The sequence below is a fragment of the Opisthocomus hoazin genome, chromosome 1 (assembly GCF_030867145.1).
Source record: "Opisthocomus hoazin isolate bOpiHoa1 chromosome 1, bOpiHoa1.hap1, whole genome shotgun sequence".
NCBI classification, from domain to species: Eukaryota; Metazoa; Chordata; class Aves; order Opisthocomiformes; family Opisthocomidae; genus Opisthocomus; species Opisthocomus hoazin.
Window position 1 is genome coordinate 156,905,986 of NC_134414.1, and position 21,341 is coordinate 156,927,326.

The window sequence follows — 21,341 nt, forward strand, 5'->3', positions numbered from 1 at the left end:
CATGTAAATCACCACTCTCTTGCCCAGTGGAACAGAATTTCAGTTACCAATGCCAACAGTTGCCTACAGAAGGCATCTACATCTGGTCTGCTACATCCAAGACAGCAACCACAGGCACACGTTTTGCTTTGTTTGGAATTCATCACTGTGGTGCAGCTGAGCCTCAGATAAAAAAACTATGAGCCTCCAGGGTTAAACAGACAAATGTTTTCAGTCACAACAACTTTTTTTGCGAGGAAGCAAAGCCATAACAATGTATGTAAGAGGTTTTATGTAAATCATTAAAGACCTACTGACTTAAATTGTTGCTAACACCAAGTTGCTTAACGTACACTTGAGACTGTGAAGGCAGAACAGATGAATAGCCTCACCAATCTTGTTTGCTCAGTTGGAAAAATGCAAAAATATTTAAAAAAAAAAGAGCAGAAATCTGATTCCTGCTCATTGCCATTCAAATCTAAAAGTCAAATTAATATTCATCATTTCTGAGTACATGATGGTTTTTACTGGGAGGCAGAAGGGGCAGATACAATCAGTAAACAAATTTACTTTCAAATCCACACAGAACTCCATACCTACCTAGCCACTCGTTGAATTTTTTTACTTCACTAGGAAGTCCCAGCTCAGTAAAATCACCAGCATGTATTAACACATCTCCATATGGCATTTGGATGGGATCAGTTCTTGAGTGAGTATCAGAAATACAGACAAATCGTGTATATCCTGGAGGTTTGGGAGCATCATGGGGTACCGGATCAACCCTGCAGAAAATGCATCATAACAAGGTTATAAAGTACTTATGCACTTCTTAGCATCTACTTTGCAATTCTAATACTATTTTTTACCTTTACAAGAGATTACACAGACTTCTGGATCTGTCTGACGGAAGGGATATATTAAAAGAAACCTAACACTAACGGGAGGTGTAAAAATTTTTGATGTTCACATCACAACATTTTCAGCATTTGTTGGGTAGATGGATTAATTTAAAGAGATTAAGGAAAAGAGATTGAACTATGGCAGTAACTCCAAAACAAATACTTACAAATAAATCAAAGGCATTGCCAGTTGCAAAGGAACAGTACTATCCTGTTTCATTGTTTAAATATGATTATATGGTACACAGGGAATAGATTTATTTTAGATACATAAAAACATTTAAATGCATTTTTTCTAATTATAACTTTTTTCTGCAAGTTATATAATTCCCGCAAATTTAATTCACACATTTTGGAGATATGTTTCAGTGTGCTAATGCAAAGCAAGATAAGAACTTTCCTGACAACAGCTGTAAATGTACCTTCAAGCCTTACTATTGTCAGGACAAATGTGGCAACTTTCTGGGCTTAATTATACTAAATTAAATCAGATGCTGTGAGGGGTGAGTCTGCATTGTTCAGAGCCCAATCTCGATATTCAAAACTGAGGAAACGAAGAGATCTGACCCAGTTTGATGGGACTTACTTATGATGCAGAAGAGGAAAGCAGGGAACACCTCTCTGTTCTATGAGCAATACTTATTTTCAACTCAATCTTTTTACCCTCAATCCATATTTTTGTTAGAATATATAGAAGCAAATGTATCTATATGCAGTTATATCATATCTGCAATTCCAGTTAGGGAATTCTGGTGGAACAAAATCAAAAAACCAGAGATGCAAGAGTTATATTTATGTCACTAGAAACCAGAGAGATATACAGAACTGTTATGAATTATTTTACTTTTACAACACCTATTTTGAAGGGACAAATAAAATTAGGTTTGTTCACTGCTGCAGTATGCAATATATATTCCTATCCCTTGCTGGTTGTGCCTCAATTCAGGAGCTTACTTTTACATAAACAAACCCAAAAACCACTACCTCTGTTTACTAGGTAAATTTTCAGAAGGCATTTTATTGCTTGAAAGACATACGATAATGATCTTTAATCACATAATCTTTTCTCTAAGTCAGAGAAGAACTCTATGAAATTTATAGGTGGGTAAACTGAGGTGTTTTAGACAACTTCACAAGATTAGTGTGAGAGTCGGGAATAAATCTAAAACATTCAAATCTTGTTAAATACAGAAAAAGTTAGCATTTTCTACAATGTAACTACAAAACTAGAATATGAACAAATCATTCTGTGCTCATCCCTCCTATACGTTTGCAGGCAGAAATGCAGAGTTTTGTACAGCAGTACTGGAGAAACAGCCTTTTAGTACAAATACCTTGTAGTCATCTTCCTGAAGTTCCAGTTTTTGAGCAGAAAGTAACCAAACATGAGGTGAGGAGTAAAACCAACTGTGATCAAACCATACCTAATGAATACCCAGGCAGTATGTACATGCTAGTGGGATATGTACGCAAGCATGTACTGGAAATTGTAAAGCCTGGCTGACAGAGAGGAATATTTGGACCGTGAAAGACAGCAGCTGCAAATACTGCGTGTAGGGCTGAGGTTGTGTGTATGTTGCGAGAGGACCACAGGCACGCGTAGCAGGGCAGATGGGAAAAAAGAGAGTTAGATGCAGGGGGAGTTAGACATAGGAGTTCACAATCTCAAACAGCGCAGCTGCATGACTGCCACTGCATGTCAAAAATGCCTGTTTTGGAGGGAAGAGAGTTGCCACAGAGTGAGCTCCACGGGTGGCGAGTGGAGGTAGCAGGGGTGCAAAGGAATATGGATGGTGAATGGTGGGGTTTAGACTGGTGAGTGAGGCTTGTCAGAAGGTGCAAGCTGTGTGAACAGTAATGTATTCAGTTCATGGAGTTCCTCTTCAAAATGAATAGCAATGGCTGGATAAAAATGAGGAGGAGCTGACCCTGGCTATCGTTGAAGCTGTTCAAGCTAAACAGATTAAACATCAGTTCAGTAAAGAAATTTCTGATTATTGCTCTCCCTGTCCAGCACTTCCAAAAGTGAGTTACAGGTCATGTTAGTAAGCCAGCTCTAAATTATGCACACTACCCTGGCACAACATAAGAATATGAACTGGTCTAAAATACCACTTTTTGACTCTTCATGGCAGAGTAGTCTTTAAAGCGGGTGCATCTTCTCCATCAGGAATCTTTTAAAGCTCAGCACAGCAGTAAGTTGGGTGCTGGGGAGTAGCATGCATTTCACATGTTGCTCCTCTGAAGCTGAATGCAGAAAATAACAGACTTACCATAGCAACTCATGCAGCACATAATACACATGGGGTTTTTTTATAGTTTGGATGGGGATGGGGAAGATGTGGACAGCATTTTCTTGGTTGCTGAGGTATGTATAACTTTTAAATCCTGTGCAACAGTCCAGAGAATTTTCAAGGGAAAAAGGCATCAATACAAAAAAATAAACGAGCTGCAGATTTTCACACTGAAGCGATATGCACACACTGAGGCCAGATATAGGTAAAAACATATGTCAAGTTTCACAAACGCATCTAAGTTGTATTACTGAAAATAATTTCTGAAAGCTTGATCCCCATATTCTTGTGTAACGCATTCCCACAGCAGCTGTCACACCAACACCCAATGCACCGCTTGCAGCGTGAGCAGAGGAATAACGATCTGCTGATTATTTTTGTGCAAATGCTTTTGTTTTTCTTGAAAGCAGTATGAAAACTTGCAGAGAAACTGAAAAGTAAAGTTGAAAAATCTCAGAGCATGAACACTGCCAGAGGTTTTTTTTATACACCAGATTTCAGTGGTTTCACAAAGGAGCAAGACAGGAACTTCCCAGAAATGACAGCTGGACTTGAAAACACTATCAGAATTTACCACCCTTCTTGTCAGCGGCAACCCAGTCATCTAACAAGCACAGAAATCCCAGACTACGATGGCGCTAGGAAAGGGCTGTCAGCATGTTATGGGTGCTAAAAAGTGAAACAAGAAATATAAACCTGCATGGAGGACCAAGGAAGAGCTGCAAGACTGACTTCAGAAGAAAAGGAGCACAAAACACCCCCTGTGGTTAAAGTAGTTTACTGCGAGTTCAGACGTTAACAGGCCTATGTGAAATCTGTTTACGATTGCCTGCAACATCGCTGATCTGGGTATTCGGAACCATACACAAAGACACGGCAAAGCCCTCACCTCCCTGAAGTTAACGACAAAACTTGCATGGACTAAAGCAGGGCTAAGATTTCACCCATAACAATCATGTGAATAAAGGGTGCTTTTGTTACACTTCTTATGTCTACTTTTCCCTTCTTTGTTACCATTCTATTCATTGGTAGGAGGCAAAAGCAATCCTGCTGGTATTCAGAAACATTATTTACAATTTCTGTACCAAGAGAAAGAGTAGGTCAGATTGTAGTGAACGTTTCAATTGATTTAGCCTGTTTTTCTATTTGCACAAGCTTCTTCAATAGTATTAATCATTCATGAGAGACTGCTAAACTCTTCTGAGGAACCGTTTTCTAGGGATAGCTTATTTTCAACTGCTTGCTCAGATGCTGAACTTCTATCACACAGTTGATTGTCTAAGCCTTCTGGTAATATGATTGGTTAGACAGCATATTGCTGAGTACCAAGTGGATACTAATAAAAAAGTTATTTTCAGCCCAGTAAAAAACATTCAGCTTTTAAGACCAGTGAACAAATTCATGAGTGCCCAGGAACTGTCTGAATATTCACAAAGAATGGCCTCAACAAGCAGAGCAACCTGCATTTGGCATTTTCATTTGTAAAAGTATTTCTGAACTCATATTTGCTTGTTTGTACTTTTGCTACTATTTGCCAGCTCTATCAACAAAAGATGTTTCCCAGTGCTAACACTCATTTTACTATTTGCATTTCAATAGTACCTAGAAACCCCCAACACAGACCATAAGCTAATACACTGCCCCCAAAAACTGAGTGTTTGCTCACTACCCTGATATATACATTAGTCTTCAGATTTTTTTAATATAATATCTAAATTTATGCCAAAGTATGTACGTAAGCATTCACTAATAGACACACAGCATTCAGTCAGTCATAATCGCCAAGGTTTTTAACTGCAGAAATCATGGCCTATGTTTGTAAAATATCAAATCATATTACATTCCAAAAATGTGAATGAGGTGATTATTTATTCAATTTTCCTGAAGGAGAAGAAGTTTCCTTTAAAAAAATGAAAATCAGCCTTCTGATCTAAAGATAAGGCTGCTTCTCTAATAAACACAATAAAATGGTGCAGACATTTTTATTCCCTATAAAAATATTTTACAGTAGAATTTTATACTTAATTCATTTGTAATAGCTTTACTGTTTTGCTCTTTCTTCTGGCTTTAAACTTTATGGCAGGTTTCATTTTGTAATTATAATTCTCCACTTTACATTACAAGTAAATCATTTAGAGCAGTTAATTTTACTGATGTTGTCATTATATAAGAACTCAGAAACAAACACATTATTTTAATTACTCTTTAAGCACTTGGCATCTTCGGCACATCGATATGAAAGTAAGTTGTCGGATGGGTGCCCACACTATTTTATTTATTGATGTGGTTTTTCCCTTGTATGTAGCTGTAATATAACTAACCAAACAGTACGTGTTGTACAGATACAGGCTTGGTATTTTTAACAGCTATTTGCATCAATAAGCAAGTGTACAATGCAAACAAACATTATTAACACTGCAGAACATATCATGCTTGTAGCACCTTTTATTTTATTACCACCGCTTGTTTTTTATTTCTCTTTTTAATATGTAAGTATTATGTATTAAAGTTACATTAGCGAAGTGATCTTTCTCCCATCCTTTAACAGAGTACTTACACTTTCCAAACGGACTGATTTTGTATCATTATAGTAATTATTATTAGAAAGGCAGCAAAACAGCATTCCTTTTAAATGTTTTTCTGACTGGTCCATCAAATACCACATCGACAAGGCAATAACAATTCAGAAGGCTGTGCTAGAGCAATAACAAAACTATAATACTTACATTTGCACATGTGGGGGCTGAAAACGTCCCTGGTTAATGTTGTAGAACGTGAAAGCCTGTGTGGGGTTGGAGCTATACTCATCCACTTCAATTATGAGTCTACTGTGCTGATGCCTTCTAGCTGCCATAATGTGCGACTGGGCGAAAGCCATGCTTGCACTTCGTAGTTCGTTTTTTTCAGGCGATCATGTCTGCTATCTTCCTACATCGACGGAAGAAGACCGTGACATCTCCTTACCTAATCAGCACACTCCCCTTCGAAAAATCTAAAAGCAGATTGAAGAGATGGAGCATAACTGTTCGACAGTTAACCTGTCTGGAATTTGCTTTATTTAATATGAGATGAAGAGGAAGGGGAGATATGGAGGGATGAAGACACACAGCTCAAGAAACTCGTCACAAACCTTTCCAACTCAGCAATGTGATGAATGTACTTTAGTTGGGGGTGGGAAGCAGGGAGCGGAAGTAAACTTGCTAAAGAATACAGGGGCAACTTGCTCAAATATTTCAGACATTTAATACAAATCTAAAAGACAAGGCAGTCATTCTTCACAATGGCACGGCAAATAATTTTCTTCAACGCGATCATTTACTTTCTTTTTATATTGCATTGCTGAACGTTTGTTCCCCATCCTCCTTCAAAACACCCCCCACCAAACGTGAAATTGAATACGTGGCTGTGCAAGACTAAAATGCAAGTTAACTAAACAAGAACCAGTTAAACCAATTCTTCAGAAAGTCTGCACCACTTATTGCCAGGAAGCATTGCAAGTGGTTGTTCTTTACCTCCTAAGGAACACAGAAAATGGCCTTCTGTGCACTTGCTCCTGGTTTTACAGTATCGCTGAAGGATCTCCTGACAGAGATGAAGGGCTCCCCCCTTCAAACACATTCCCTTCTTAGACAGCACTAGCCCAACATTTTGGATTCACTGGAAAAGAGAGTGACTCAAAGGCTAACACACAGTTAAATGTTATTAAATATTTTAAAAAGTAAAATCCATACAGGTTTTATGTTTGGGAATAAATTTTCCCCTGAAGGTTATGCAAGTCTGGAATGGCAGCACTGAAATTGGGCAGAGGAACAGCAAAGCGAAACCAACTGGAATGCAAAGAGTATCCCCCAGAAACAGCAGAAAGTAATTTAAATGTGAATTTTACTTTTATTTCCCAGTTTTAATAAAAAATGGATTATAAGCTATAAAGGTGGTTATTTTTACAGTATAATTTTGCATTCTTTTTAAAAGTTTTCTGTCTTAAATATTTACTTTCATGCAAGCAAGGGCTCTTTTCTTCTAGGGAATGCAAGTAATCTGCTTCAGAAGATGTATTTCTTGAAAAGCCATGCCAGAATGCAGCAATTCACTTAATACGTGCAGTTTCTGGAAAACAGGACTACAAGTATTTTTTGCGACCTTGCTATGTGCCTTACTTCAATTCTGAAGGGAGGACCACTGCCAAGAGTGATGGATGAGGAAAGTCTTCCCAGTCACTCAAATTTTTAAAGCTATGTACAGGTACTTAGGTCCAATTCAGTTCTAGTGGCAGTCAAGCACCTAAGCATCTTTAAAAATCTGGGCTTCGGTCCTTTGCTTAACTACTTCAGATGTCAAGTGCTCCAAGAAGTGGTGGTGTATTTTTGTTTTGGGAAATCTTGTCCTTAGGAAACTGAAATGAGAGATTCAGCTCAGTTTTGTTACTCGCTGAATGGCTGTAAAATGATGACAACTTGCTGTCACTAACCACCCGCAGGAAAACAGTCTGATAATAAAAAGCAAATTCCTTCACGCCCTCCCCTCGAGTTGAGTGGTAAGGAAATGGCAGAATAACAACAAAGAAAATTTTGGATTTCAAACACTCTCCGATGCCATGTTCAGGCTACGGAACAAGCAGCGGCACAAAGGAATGTGCCAGAGCAAGGGGAGGGAAGGGAGGCATGATCTTTGTAAGAATAATCAAGTACAAATTGCTGCATTTCGAAATAAGAAATTACGATGGCAGATGTGAAGAACCCTCCCTGAGGAGCTTCCTGTATTAAACGATGCATTTGTAAAGAAGTTTGAATAGGCAAGGTCAGAGATTTTATAGGGGGCAAACTGTTCTAAGTGAACCTACTTCTGTTTGAAAGAAACTATTAGAACTGGTGACCTCTAGAAACACTCTCCAGTAAGATTAATAATTTATGATTCCACAGCTCTACATAAAGATTTCAAACTACCTGAAAAACACAGCCTTTGTTTTATAATTCAGGGATTCTGCCCACTTTATACACAACTGAACTGAAGTTACAAAGGCGTTAAGGCACTGCCTTAGGGACCCAGAATCTCCCTTTGGCCTTAGTAAATTCTCAGGAGCTCACAGGAGCTGAGAAAACACCTTCTGTCAGCCTCCTCCTTGGGTCCTGTCTTCTATGACTTCTCTCCAGTTATGTATCAAATCTGCCGCAGGAACAGATGTATGCAGGTACCCCAATATCCACTCTTAAGCTTGGCTTCCTCTTTCTGGGTAAGTGGAAAACAGCACTAACTCAAAAGAACAAATTTGTTTGCAAACAGAAGCAAACGATAGCCAGCACACCACCAGTACACCCTTCAGTGCAGAAGAGTTCTTTTAGGCAGGAAATCAATCCTTGCACATGGGAGGGTGTATGAATCACATCATTCAGCCAGCTTGAGAGGATACTAGCCACAGACAATTCAGCAAGAAGTTCACCATGTAAACATGTAGAAAATGGGAAGACAGCATATTTCACTTGAGGTAAGGAAAAAAAAGGGGGGGGGGGGAAAGACATGCCACAGCACTGCTAAGCCTTCTGCCAAATGACAGTCACCCAACGTCAACCCTGGACACACAAAAGGCATCCAAAACGGGAGAAGAAAAGAAAGAGCAGGATCCTGCAATAAAAATAACTAGCAATCATATGAAGAGCATGTGCTAAACAAAAATCAGATATGTAACACGCATAGTCCATAAGCATAATTCAATAGTGAGCTCATTTCAGAAACATACACAGATGTCTTTGAACCTTACCTTTCAGTCAAGGGTTTTCTTCTGCATAAGTGGTTGGCTGACTAACAGTCTTGCTGCTTGACAGAACAAGCTGTCTCTTCCCAGCCTGACTGATGACCAGACCAACACCCATTACTCCCCTCTTTCTGTTTCCATTTCCAACAGTCCCCCAAATCATAACTTTTTCTTTCTTTTAATATTCTGAAATTTCTTCCTTTCCCAAACCAGAGTACAAAATGCAGCAGGGAAAAAAATATCTGCTTCTATAGCATGCAAGTTTTAAAATTATATGCCCAGTATTACCAACACAGAGCATTAAGACTCAAATCCCCACAGCAACAACATGCTAACCATCCTCTTCCCCCAGACTTATGGAGCTGCGGGATGTCTGCCAGGGAAAAACAGAGAAATGTAAAAAGGACTGCAAGAACATGAATACTAAAATAAACATCACAAACCTGGCTGTTAGAATCACAGACTGAGAAAAAGCTATTAAATCAGCTAAGCCATCTTCTTACTGATGGCAGGAATGTTCTCAATACATTATTTTTCTGCTGCTTTCTCCAGCATGTGCTCACATGTTCACAGAGCCCTGACCCAAAGCCCACTGTGTACAACAGACACTGCTCCAACATCTTCAGCAAGCTTTGCATCAGGCCATGAACTATGTGGACTGCAACGTCTCTCCTGAGGAAATACTGGGCTAGGCAGGTGCTTGAACCCAGATGTATATTTAAGCCCTTAGATGAGGTCCTCAAATAAATCTTTGTATTAAGATTAGTTTTTACTTTTTCAGCCTGAAATTTCTAGCATTTTCACCTCACAGTCTTCTTGTATAGCTGGCATAATTATTTCCCTCTTTCACAGGAATTTTCCAGCCTTTTAATGCCTCCTATTCCTCTTTTTTTCCATTTCAAGCCAATGTTTTATTTTAATCTTACTTCTTCACTCACAGATTCTGCTTAATTCTATGTTCATCCTTCAGTTCACTCTCACGTCCACTGTCTCTCGCCATATCTCATTCCATTGCCCCCACTGTTCCTTCCATCATCTACCCTTTCTTTGCCTCAACCCCGAAAACAACACTAAAACTTCTTGAAAAATATTCCAGCAACACAAAATATGAACCTAGACTTAAAACAACATGGCTCAAGCAGAAACCAAGATAAAATACCGATGATGATGATGACAAAAAAGAAGTTATAAATTAAGAGAGAAAACTGTGAAAGAGTTATCTGTTCAACAATGAACTTCAGTATGTTACAAAAAATCTGGAGGTCAAAAAGCACAACACAGCTCTAGCACAACCCGGCAAGAGTTGAATAGGGGCAGTTGGCAGATTTTGCACTAATAACAGTGAGATAACACAAAGAAAGAAAAGGACACTGGGACTCTCGGCAGTACAAAGATCAGTGGGAAACAGGTAGCTACACAGAACATGTTAGCTTTGTTCAGATTCTGACAAGCTGGGATTTGGGGTGGCAATGAAGAAACGAAATGTAGTACCAAAAAAAAAAAAAAAAAAGGTGTTTTCATGCAGCTATAAAACATCAAAGCCGTATTTTTTCAAGGAAAGCCAGTAACACAACAGCAGTAAAATACCTTAAAGAAGCGCATGCGAGTCTGTGATAGACCGCATAGTGACACACTTGCTTCTTGTGCAGACCTTGGATACTGTTAAGCAGAAACCCTTCCAAGAGCTTCATCAAGGATTCAGGTCTTCCCCTATACTGCACTACAGTGCTCTTCATAAACTGTCAGGTCACCCTTGACAAATGGAAGAAGACCCTTTATTTAAACCCAGAAAAGTGCTACAGAGTATTCTGCAGCAATGGTCCCAATTGTCACAGTAACATTCCTATAACCACTAGTGATTGGCTTCATCATCACAAATTACTATTTTTGTTTTAAACCCCCCCCAAAAAGCTTGTTATAGACTGACCAGCAACAAGCAAACATACTGGAACCAGCAAAGCAATCACTTACTATGAGAAATAGGCTGAAAATGCTAATGGTTTTTTGCTGCCTGAAATACCTATTTCAGATACTCCAGATAGAAACCAATCAATGGAATTAGTCTGCTATCTTCAGTTCTGCCATCGGGTAATGAATACTGAAATAATCCTAAAAACGCATTATTCTGTGGGAAAGGATGAGCCAGGCAAATCGCTCTGCAGATGAAAACTTTTCCAAAGGGATACACTCTCCTCCTCCTCATTTTCTGAAACAGAAAGAAGTCATGGCAAACCAAAACCACCAAGTCTCCCCTTAGCAGACTGGTCTGGACTCACCTGACAAAAGAGAACTTTAAAGCGAAGGCAGCCTAATCAAATGTCATCGAGACACTTGTAGATTTTAAGGTCCACCGTGCACATTTCTTGTTACGGAATCATTAGGCTTTCTAAATGAATAAAATTTGTTGTAGACAGAAACATTTCCCATTGCATTTGAAAAATCAACAAATAAAACTGCAATGTATTGAAGTGAAATATGCACTTATAAGGCCCCTTCCCCCCAAGCAAACACATCATGTACCTGCAATTTGTGTCAATGAGAAACTAACAACAGCGTTAAGAAACCAGCAGACTCCTCGAGGACATCTGAATCAGAATCTCATAACCTGTGGTGCCATTTAAGGTGTTCACCACCCTTACAAACCTCCCAGAGCTCTCCATGCTGAACGCAGTGACCTAGAAATCCTGCTGGGAAGCCTAACCCTACTTCAGGTACAGCAGCAGTACAGCACTTGAGAGCCTGAGCTTTTCTAAACGCCAGTTTAGCAGTGGTGCAGCGCACCAGGGGGACAGCCTTCAGGCCTGCAGCTCTCCGTCCCCAGCACAGCCGGAGCCGGCACAGAGGGGCTGCGCTCCTCTGGCCCATCTACGTGCCTCCAGCCTCCGCTGCAGAGACACCGAAGGGCAGCTCTGACTTCGTACCCACACAGGCTAAGAAATACCTAGGTTTAAGCAGCAAATAGATGTACAAATGAGGGTGAGTTTTGTAATGCAGATTTATCTCCACCAAAAAAAATGAAACACACTCACTGATCCATTCTGCGAGTACCATGAGACGGCAACATACAATGCTCCATCCGCTCCTTGGGGCACAACACTTTGGTATATTGCGTTGTGTAAGATCAAAAATGGGAATAAAACATTTACAAATGCCTCTTTACCACAGCTCTTACCACGGATTTCACAATCGTCATCTGGTAACTAGAGCACACATGCTCCACCATGGTATGACCTTCATTTTCAAAAACCTTTGCCTAAGGTGTATCTTTAATGGAAAGAGATCTCAAGCATCCCATTTTTCAGTCTCCGCTCTCCTCAGCCGCTTCTGATGAAAGAAGTTATACCAAACCCATGATTTATTAAGGGACTCTTTGGACGGTCTTTTTAAAGAACATCTGAGATGGTTTTTGGTGCCAGCAAATAGGAATTTGTTAACTGTTATCAGTCAAATAATACTCAATTCTGTGACCGTAACTTTTCCCTGGAAGTCAGAGCTATGCCCACCCATACAATCAAAACCAAGGGGCATAGTTCTGAGTTACCTGTATGCCTCAAAATCCTACCGACTTCAACAAGAAGAAAGGCAAGATCTATCCTCTTCTGCTTAGAATCTCCTACTTCACCTATCAATGAATACTTTCTTCAGTGCCTCATCATATATATCACGTATTTGTTAACTGCAGATCTACGGGGCACTGAGCAATCTGTTTTGTAACGTGAAAAAAATTCAGTGACTTAAATAAGACCTCTTATTTATCTGTAATTACAATTACCTTAACCTGCCTTAGAAAAAAAACCAACAAAATCCCCCAAGATGTTTCTCATCATGCTGAAACACACATCATCGTTCTCCTTTGCTCATTATAACGACCTGTCAAATATGGTATGACAAAATTCTTCACCAAAATTATTTTTTTCTTCAAATTAGCTTTCTTCCTTTGCTCTCAAACACACATATACATTTCTCTCATTTCTTCACTTATAAAGAACACTAACATACTTGTTAGCTTTAACTGTCACAAAAAGATTATACAGACACAGCAAGTAGGAAATGAGATAAATTACTTCTCTTTTGGAACTATATCCTAACGTCCACTTCTGTGGAGTTCCCTCCAAAAATATATCGTACCTACTATATGTCAAAGTTCTTACCTGGCATCCAGAAAACAAGATAGATAAACGAGTTCAGAAAATACAAAAATTGCACATTTGCCTATGAAATCTAATTCTGGTTTTAAAGCAGTTACCATTTAAAAACCTTCTTAGCTAGTCTTATTTTGAATCATCATTGTGTGATTTTAAATTACTTTTTCTCATTTCCCTACCTAGGTTCCCAAAACTACAGTAACTGAACACTCTATTTATCAAGCTTTAATTTTGTTTTGGCTCATCAGCAGTATCATTTTCTGAATCAAATTCTCATCCATACAAATAACTGTTCATTTATTCTAATTAAAAAAATAAACACAACCTAATAATATTGCTTTGTTTTCACCTTAAACTTCCACTCTACAATATATCCAATATGGTTTAAACACCGCAATACTCTAAGATTTACAAATAGACTGAACATTTGTCAAGGCTAAATGCATTATTGTAACCCTACATACGATCTTGCCTGAATGTAGAAAACATTATCATATTTGGATAAAATATTTAAATGGATATATTTTTCTTAAGTAAAACCAAATCTTTTCCCTGGAAAATATACTGGTTTGGCTCAATATTGTCTGTATTTATCCCCAAATACCTGCACAGGTAGCTAATCTAGTTAAGTAATTACCTCTAGGGAAGGACATTTTAAATAAATGTCCAAAAGCCACAAAACTCATTCTTCACTCTAAAAAAACTTGCCTTCATCTCTGGCAATATTTCAAAATCTACTACTTCACTGAAGATCACGAGTGTACATTCGTAAAAGACAAATTACAAGTCCCAGAATGATAATACTCATTCCAAGGGAAAACAGGTAAAAAATACAGGTTATATAGGGAAATTATAAAAAATGGACATTCCAACAGTAGTAAATTACGGTTGTGGGGATTTGATTCTACATTTCAGTCTGCAATGTGGGCATGTCATCTGATTAAGCTCTTGAATCTCTTAAAATACTATTTACTGGGAAGAAGACTACACAAATACTGAAACAGTATATATTTAAGAAACAGTTTGGCTTAATTTTTAACTGAAGAATGCTCTTTTTCTTCACCCTTTCATGACAACTGGCCTCACACTCATTTCCTAGCCTTCATCTGTACAAGCTCCACTGGGTCAAGTGCCACTTGTCCGTGACACGTACTTTATCCAAACAGATTTAAGTGGAAATTGTGTACAAATGCACAGAATTTGACCAATTTGATCCTCTGTGCATATCTGAGGGCAGAACACAGCCCACCCGGTTTAGCGTGTTCACTCCGATACCAAAATTACAGCAGAATATGTTAAAGCCCAATACTGAGCAGAAGATTGATTAGACAGTTCAATCAGTTCTCATGTAAGCATTAAAAATCAGTGCTGGTCACCTGCAGCGTTAGTCTGCGGGTCGGCAAAGCACAGCAGAGGTGCCGGGGTGGCACAGGGCGGAGGCGAATGGCACAGAGCACCCTGGAACAGCCAGCAGCAGAGGCCGCGACTCCCCTGCTCCGCGTTCAGCAGGAGCCGGGAGCTGCTGCTTCACACACAGGCACGTTGACACCGGTAAGACAGTCCACAGGGACTCCCCTTCTTGTGCAGCAGCACCTCTCAGCTGTGGATGAGTTTCTATTGCTAATATTCTCATCCAATTTCAGAAAGAAATCTAACATGAACAGCTCCTGAAAGGTTGCTGATCTCTATGTCAATACACAAGAACGGAAAATAAAAGTGGCCAATCTATTCCTGCAGTTCAAGATGAATGAAATGCCGAAATACCAGCACACAAATATATATATAAGGTGGAGCGTAGAACACAGCTTACATGTAAATATAATTATAGTGATACTATTTCTGAGATCAGTATATCTTTTTCTATTAAGGTCTGGAGTTAAATTATACAATCAATCAAGCAGATCCTTAACAGCTACTTTTATTGCTCTTAGGCACAAAACTTTGCAAATGAAGTGTACTGTCCTTTTAATTTTGTTGTTTCCACTTTTCACTCATTTAGCTGCATCCATCCCATTGAAATCCTTCATATAATCTGATTAGTGTTCAGGGAGGGGGTTGCCGGGTTTGTTCTGTTTATTCTCCCAGGTATCCTCCCCAGGACTGACAGAAGGAAAAACTACTCAACAGTTGTTTAGGCCACTCACTCCTCCTACCCATAAAGTCATGTCCACAAAGGGCCCTCCTACATGGTCCACAGGAAACGGAAACAATGGCAACCAAACCCTTTCCTTCAAAGAAAAAGAGAGGGAAAAGACAGCGTGGGGGAAGCCCCAGGCACATAGTCCTGAGGGGGAGTGTTTCAGGTCAAACACCTCTGGATATTCTTCAGACCTAAAACGGATCCTACTGATTAGCAAAGGATCCAGTCCTACAGTGCCTTTCTCGCACAGAGATGCTTCAAATCACTGCTCTCCCTGAAGCTGAAGAGGCTACTCATAAAAGGAGCAAGGCTCAGGAGAAGAGCCTCGCTGGGAGTGCACTCACGGTACTCCACGGCAGCCAGGCTAGCTCAGGTGGAAGCTACCACACTGCGAAACACGGCGCAGGCAGTGCCAGGCGATGGGCAGAGTTGGTCAGTGACTGGGCTGGCTGCCTCCCACTGTGACTCTCAGCTGCATGCACTGTACACCAAGCTGATTCGCCAGCTGCTTGGAAAACTTGTCAAAATTTTGTTTGGACTGACTACAAATTTTCATGCAACGCAAAAGATGCTAAAACAAAGCCAAACAGTTTAGGGGTGAAAAGTAAAGGCAGATACAAATGAAAAAATACTTAGGAAGAAAAGATCAAAGTAGCGTAGTGAACTCACTACAAATTTTGGGTTTTTTTCCCTTCTATCTTACTTAAACATCCTGGTGAAACCAGAAGACTTTTTTGGTATTGCCAAATCTGAAGTTTACACTGAAATGTGTTGAAGCTGACATTTTTTTGCTTGGGTTCTTGTTCAAGGTACTAGACTGTTAACCACCAACAGTAGATGAGTTTTAGTCCATCCGACCCCCATTGTATTAGGCAAGGTATCCTGAACTTTTCACAAAAAAGTACTCACACTCGGGACAAAGTGCTGAGGGGCAAAACCGAGACATACCTCAGAACAGCAATACAGTGAAGATCAGCTCCGACTTAGAAATTTTTTTGTTTTCTACCAAAAAACCAGAAAAAAGGCCATCCCACAAAGTCAAAATAATCCTAGTATTTGTATCTCTTATGAGTGTCCACAGACCGGGTGAAATCCAACAGCAAACTATACCAGGCACTGTAAAACCATGCAGTAACAGAGAGTCTCTGCCCCACACAGCTTACAGTCTCCAGAAGCTCAACAAAGGATATGGGAGAAAAATTATACAGCAACGCAGAGAAATCACCAGTGCAGTGGCAGAGCACTATGTTCCCTCCATTTTCTTTTATGGAGAAGGAAAAAATAACTATGATTAGCATCACAGAAGGCAAAAGCAGAAAGACGATGGGATATGATGGGGCGGTGAGGGGAGGAAAAGGTGGTAAGAAATTAAGTGGCGTGCAGGATGTTCGAGCTACGCAGCACGTTAAGAAAAGTAAAGGGACTGCGAGAGCTGGCAAAGCGGGAGCTTGAGTAAAACAGCCAATTAGGAAAAGGCAGAGAAAAAACAGTCAAAAATATCAGTAACCATCGGTCTCCTTCATATGCTGCTTCTACAGCTGCTCTGCTGGCTTCGGTCTTTGGCTGAATTGCAAGACCCTGAACTGCCATAAGGGAAGCCGGACTGGCTGTATGGCAGAACTGAATTTAAAAGGTTGAGAGGGCACACCGCATAAAAAAACAGAGTTCAAAAAAGTGATACACACTAAATACAGTAATCTTGGTTTTATCAGAAATGTATAAATTAAAAACACGTAACAAGTAAGGGCAAATATTTGCAATTTAAATGTATTATACATACATACTACACCTCTGAATCTGTGTATAAAAGCAGATGAGTCCTTATTACACTAATATTAGTACAGCTCTCCATAGTCACACACAATACAGCATATTTAAATGACATTATGAACCCAGTCTTACTCCCATGGTAAATAATGGCATCTTAAATAGTGATTGAATGGAAAAGGCTAAGCATTTTGTGTTTAGGTTAGCGTAATGAATCCCAAATCTGTTATGACTGCAAGTTACTACATATGCGCCGTGATGGTTATTTGTTAATTCTAATACAATTTCCACTGTCGTATCAAATCACAGCAGAACTGCCACACTTGTTGACAGTTTCAACAACGAGATCAAGCAGTGAGCAGTCACAAAGAATGAACTGCTTTACCCTCCAGAGGTGGTCACTGCAGAAGCAGGCGAAGAGACACTGCCGGTAACAGCTCTGCTCCTTTTTGTAACAGATCTTATACCCGACTGTCACTCTGCAACCTTGCCCAAGCACCACATTCTCATGTTATTCTATTTGTAACAACATCAGCCTGAAAAGATGACTTTCTAAGGGGAAGTCAAAGGATAACAGCCCAGTGACCTTAAAGGACCCTCTCACATTACTAACCTTGCTTATATTTTGAAACACAACGTAGCATACCCAGAATTGAAACAGTAGCATGTATTTAAGTAAGAAATAACAGTTAGAGATCACCTTGCTCTCACTCTCACACAGATTCAATTTACCTACGAACAATGATCACGGAATGCAAACTGGTGTACAACCCAGAACACCCAAATTACAGTTTTCAGCACTACACTTCGTCTTATTCTGAGAGCTCAAACTGCACACTGTAATACTCAAACATATCTTCAAGTAACAGGAACATGTGAAAAGGCTCTTCCTTCAGATTACCTTACACATCCTCTCTGAATTCTTCAAAACAAGGTTCAGCAAGAATCAAATGGACTGCATTGATTTATTTTACTATGCTTATCAATTGTTTAGGATGAATACTGTTTTCATGGACAAAACTATTAGAACTCTCAATTGTAAACACACTTTGTTATTTGCTATTTGATATGGTTTCCGTATGTCTGAAAAAAAGAAGCTGCCTGGGTAACTGACTAAGCCATTACCTGGTTTCAGAAGATTTGAGAGTCCTTCCTTGCAATTGAGTGGCAAGGAATAGACTACAGCCGACTTAAAAAACAGTAACCTTTTTATATACCTCTAGATGTTCCACTATATAGCAGAGCCCACTGTAGCTCTTCAGGTGAGGAGGACTGCACCTGGGGCAGCAGATTAATCATATTTGGATCTGGACATAATCTGGACACTTATTTTCCCATTCTGTACAATAAATTCAATTAAATACAACCATTAACTCAAGAAACAGAAACATCAATGTCAGAATTGGCTACATATACCAAATCAGAACTCCAGCCCACTTGACATTCCCGCTGACAGTTCCTTTAATGAGCATGCAGCATTAAATAAAAACCATGACCTGTTTAAACAAAGATCAGAGTGCCAGCTTTATCTTTGCATTCTCTCATGTCTGTTGTTTGGCATCACAAACTAATGCCAAAACAAGTATCTTATTAATAAAGCAGGTTTTTGTACCAGCCATGAAGGGTTTTCTCTCTTCTGCCAAGAAGGTTTGTGTATCTTTAAAATGGGCATTTTTCTTCACATGCACATGTACAGGCATTCCCAGCAGTTATTTTGCTTTAAGTTAGACGGAAGGAGAGCAGGGAGAGAAGAGACAGAGGGAATAATGTACAAACAAGAAATTTTAAGGTTCTTCTGTCTCCAATAGCTTGAGACAATGAAACAAACAAGAAGAGCCAAGCTAAAACTGCTTAAACATATCATCAAAATTTCAATCAATTCACGTATGTGTCATACACGGGATAGCCATTGCATTTAATAATTTAAAAGAAAAAATCACACTAAAAATAGAAATTAACCCCCCCTATTTGTGTAGTACACTATCAGAAAATCTACAGTGCCTGGCATCGTGAAACTGTTTATTGCGAATGGGTGCAACACAGATTACCATCATACAATGACTCCTTAACCGGTCTTCTGAAGATACACTCTTTTCCTCTAGTCAGATTTCAGACGCGCACATGTAAAACGCAGCCTTGTATTTTAAATATCTACTGATATTCTTTCGAGAAACTGAGAGGTCACTTCGTCAGGAGCCAAGCCCAAAGTTTAATAATCTTGCCTAGTTATTAATTTATCCAGAATACCCAAAGCCCCTTCATGCTAGTTTAAATTACCTATGAAATCCATTAATCCTTAACTGAAGTCGAAACGGCTATCAGTACCGTACATTATCAGCAGATCTCTCACTTATGATATTGTCAAGGTATAGATTGTGTAAGCAGGAATCTTCAACTCTTGATCTTCCGCCCCAGAGAATGCAATGTTTAAAATCTGTCTGGTTTCCGCATCTTTCCGTTCTTTACCCTCCGTGCTACCCGCGGAGAAGCACACGCACACCTACACGCGTGCTCCACGCTACCCATCCCAAAGTGCCGAACGCAGGGCGCGGGTATTCAGCCAGCGCCGTGCCCAAAGCAGCGAAACCCCGCCGAAAGGTCCCCAGCCCCTCTCTCCGCTCCGCCGGCCCGAGCGCGCTGCGCGCCCCGCCACGGCGCAGCCGGCGGCACGGACACCGGCGCGGAGCCCGGGAAACTTCTCCAGCGGCTTCCTCCCGGAGCACAACTTCGCGGCCACTCAGCCCTCTCCCACCACAAAGGAAAGTTCTTCCCCCTTCACCGCCCTTTACCCCGGCTGCGGGGGGGGGGGGGGGGGAGGCGCGCAGGGACTCGCCTCGGGGAGCTTCCCCCCCCCCCCCCGCCCCGCGGCCGCTGTCACCTCAGCCCGGGGGGCCGCCACCGGCCCCCGGCGGGAACTCCGCCAACAAAGTAACTTCGCGGCTGGCCGGCGGCCGGACACGCGTGGGGGCAGCGGCAGCCCGTCCCCGGGAGCCCGGTGACAGCCCTTACCTCCGCACGGCCCGGGCACCGCGGCGCGGCGCGGCGCGGCGCGGCGGCTCTCCTTCCTTCCCTCCCTCCCTCCCTCCCTCCTCCTCCTCGCTCCCGCTCCTCAGAGAAGCCCTGCCCCCCCCACCGCCTCACTCTCTCGCTTTGGGGCATATATATTTTTCTTTAATTTTTTTTTTTAAAGGAGCAAAGAGAAGCCACGGGGAAGCCTGGTTGGGAGAAGCAGAACCCTGACGCGCTTAGGGGTGGGTAGGTGGGGGGGGTTCCAGACCCTCGCACGGCAGCGCAAGCAGACCCATCCCCCCGTCTCCCCGTCCCCAGGCGGGGAAGGCAGCGCGGAGGCTCGAACCTCGCCGTCTTCCACCGACCCCGCAGCAGGGAACGGGCCCTGCGCGCAATCCCCCCGCCCCGAGCCGGCGGGGAGACCCCGCCCGGGGCGGCCGCACGCCTCTGCCCCCCGCCCCCCCATCCCCATCCCGGCAGGGGGGCGGCCGGGGCGGGGGCTCCCCCAGAACACTTACCCTGCCCGCCCGGGGCTGCTCTGGAGACGCAGGATTTTGTGCGAGCGATCGTCTCCTTCTCCGGGAGCCCAGCCTCCCCTCCCCCCCCCCCCGCTTCTCCTCCCCCGCCTCCCCCACCTCCTTTGGGGGGCCGGGAATCCCCCGCTGCCGGCCCTCCCCTCCTCCTCGCCCGGCCGCGGGGCACCGCCGGAGCGCTGAGCTGCAGGGGCCGCGGGGGGCGGCCCGGCCGGCTGCGGGGCCCGCGGTGCTCCATGGCCCCGGCCCGGGGCCGGGAAGCTGCGGCGGAGGGGCGGGTCGGCGCCCTCCCGCCTCGGGTGGGGGTCAGCGGGGGGGGCGCGGGAGGGGGGCCCTCGCCGGGGGGGGGGGCTGCGCGCCTCGGGGCGGAGAGCGGGGCGGGGGGGGGGGCAGGAGCTCCGCGCCGGCTTCGCGGGGGCCGGGGGTGTGTGGGGGGGGGGCGTCCCGGCTTCTCGAGCCCGCTCGGCCCCCTTCTCCCCTCAGCGGTCGGGGGAGGCTCGGCCGCGGGGCCCCCGGGGCGCCTGCCGGCAGCCAGGCCGCGCGCCGGCCGTTGGGCGGGAGGGCGGCGCGCGGGGCTGAGGGGGCGTGCGCCCCCGCCGCCGGAACGCGCGCTGGGGCCGGGGAGCCGCCGGCCGCCGCTCCGGCCCTGCAGGTGCTGGGGGCGGGGGAGAATGACTCGGGGGCTGCGGGGGGCCGCGGAGGTCGGGTCCGGTGTGAGGCAGCGGTGGGGCACCGGGGAGCGTCGGGGGTGTCGCGAGGGAAGGCCCCTTCGCTGCCCGCGCCTGGTGTGTTTCTCGGAGGCACTGAGCATGCACAGCTTCGCTTC

The 21,341-nt window shown here is 42.7% G+C and overlaps 1 protein-coding gene across 8 annotated transcripts in view; it reads right to left on the reverse strand.

Annotated features, from left to right (window-relative positions):
• Positions 1–20,709, reverse strand: part of MPPED1 (metallophosphoesterase domain containing 1) — a 65,371-nt gene extending 44,662 nt beyond the window's left edge. The window contains exons 1-3 of one of the 8 annotated variants that reach the window (XM_075443388.1): positions 20,501–20,589; positions 5,899–6,164; positions 580–761 (exon numbers count right to left, since the gene is read on the reverse strand). In XM_075443388.1, the coding sequence (XP_075299503.1) occupies positions 580–761; positions 5,899–6,050 (334 nt within the window). In that variant the 5' untranslated portion in view covers positions 6,051–6,164; positions 20,501–20,589. Of the gene's footprint in view, positions 1–575; positions 762–5,898; positions 6,195–8,927; positions 9,144–19,250; positions 19,714–19,982; positions 20,044–20,500; positions 20,590–20,617 lie in introns of those variants that run through there. The other 7 variants (XM_075443379.1, XM_075443349.1, XM_075443384.1 and 4 more) reach the window with 7 other exon arrangements.
• Between the last annotated feature and the right edge of the window lie 632 nt (positions 20,710–21,341).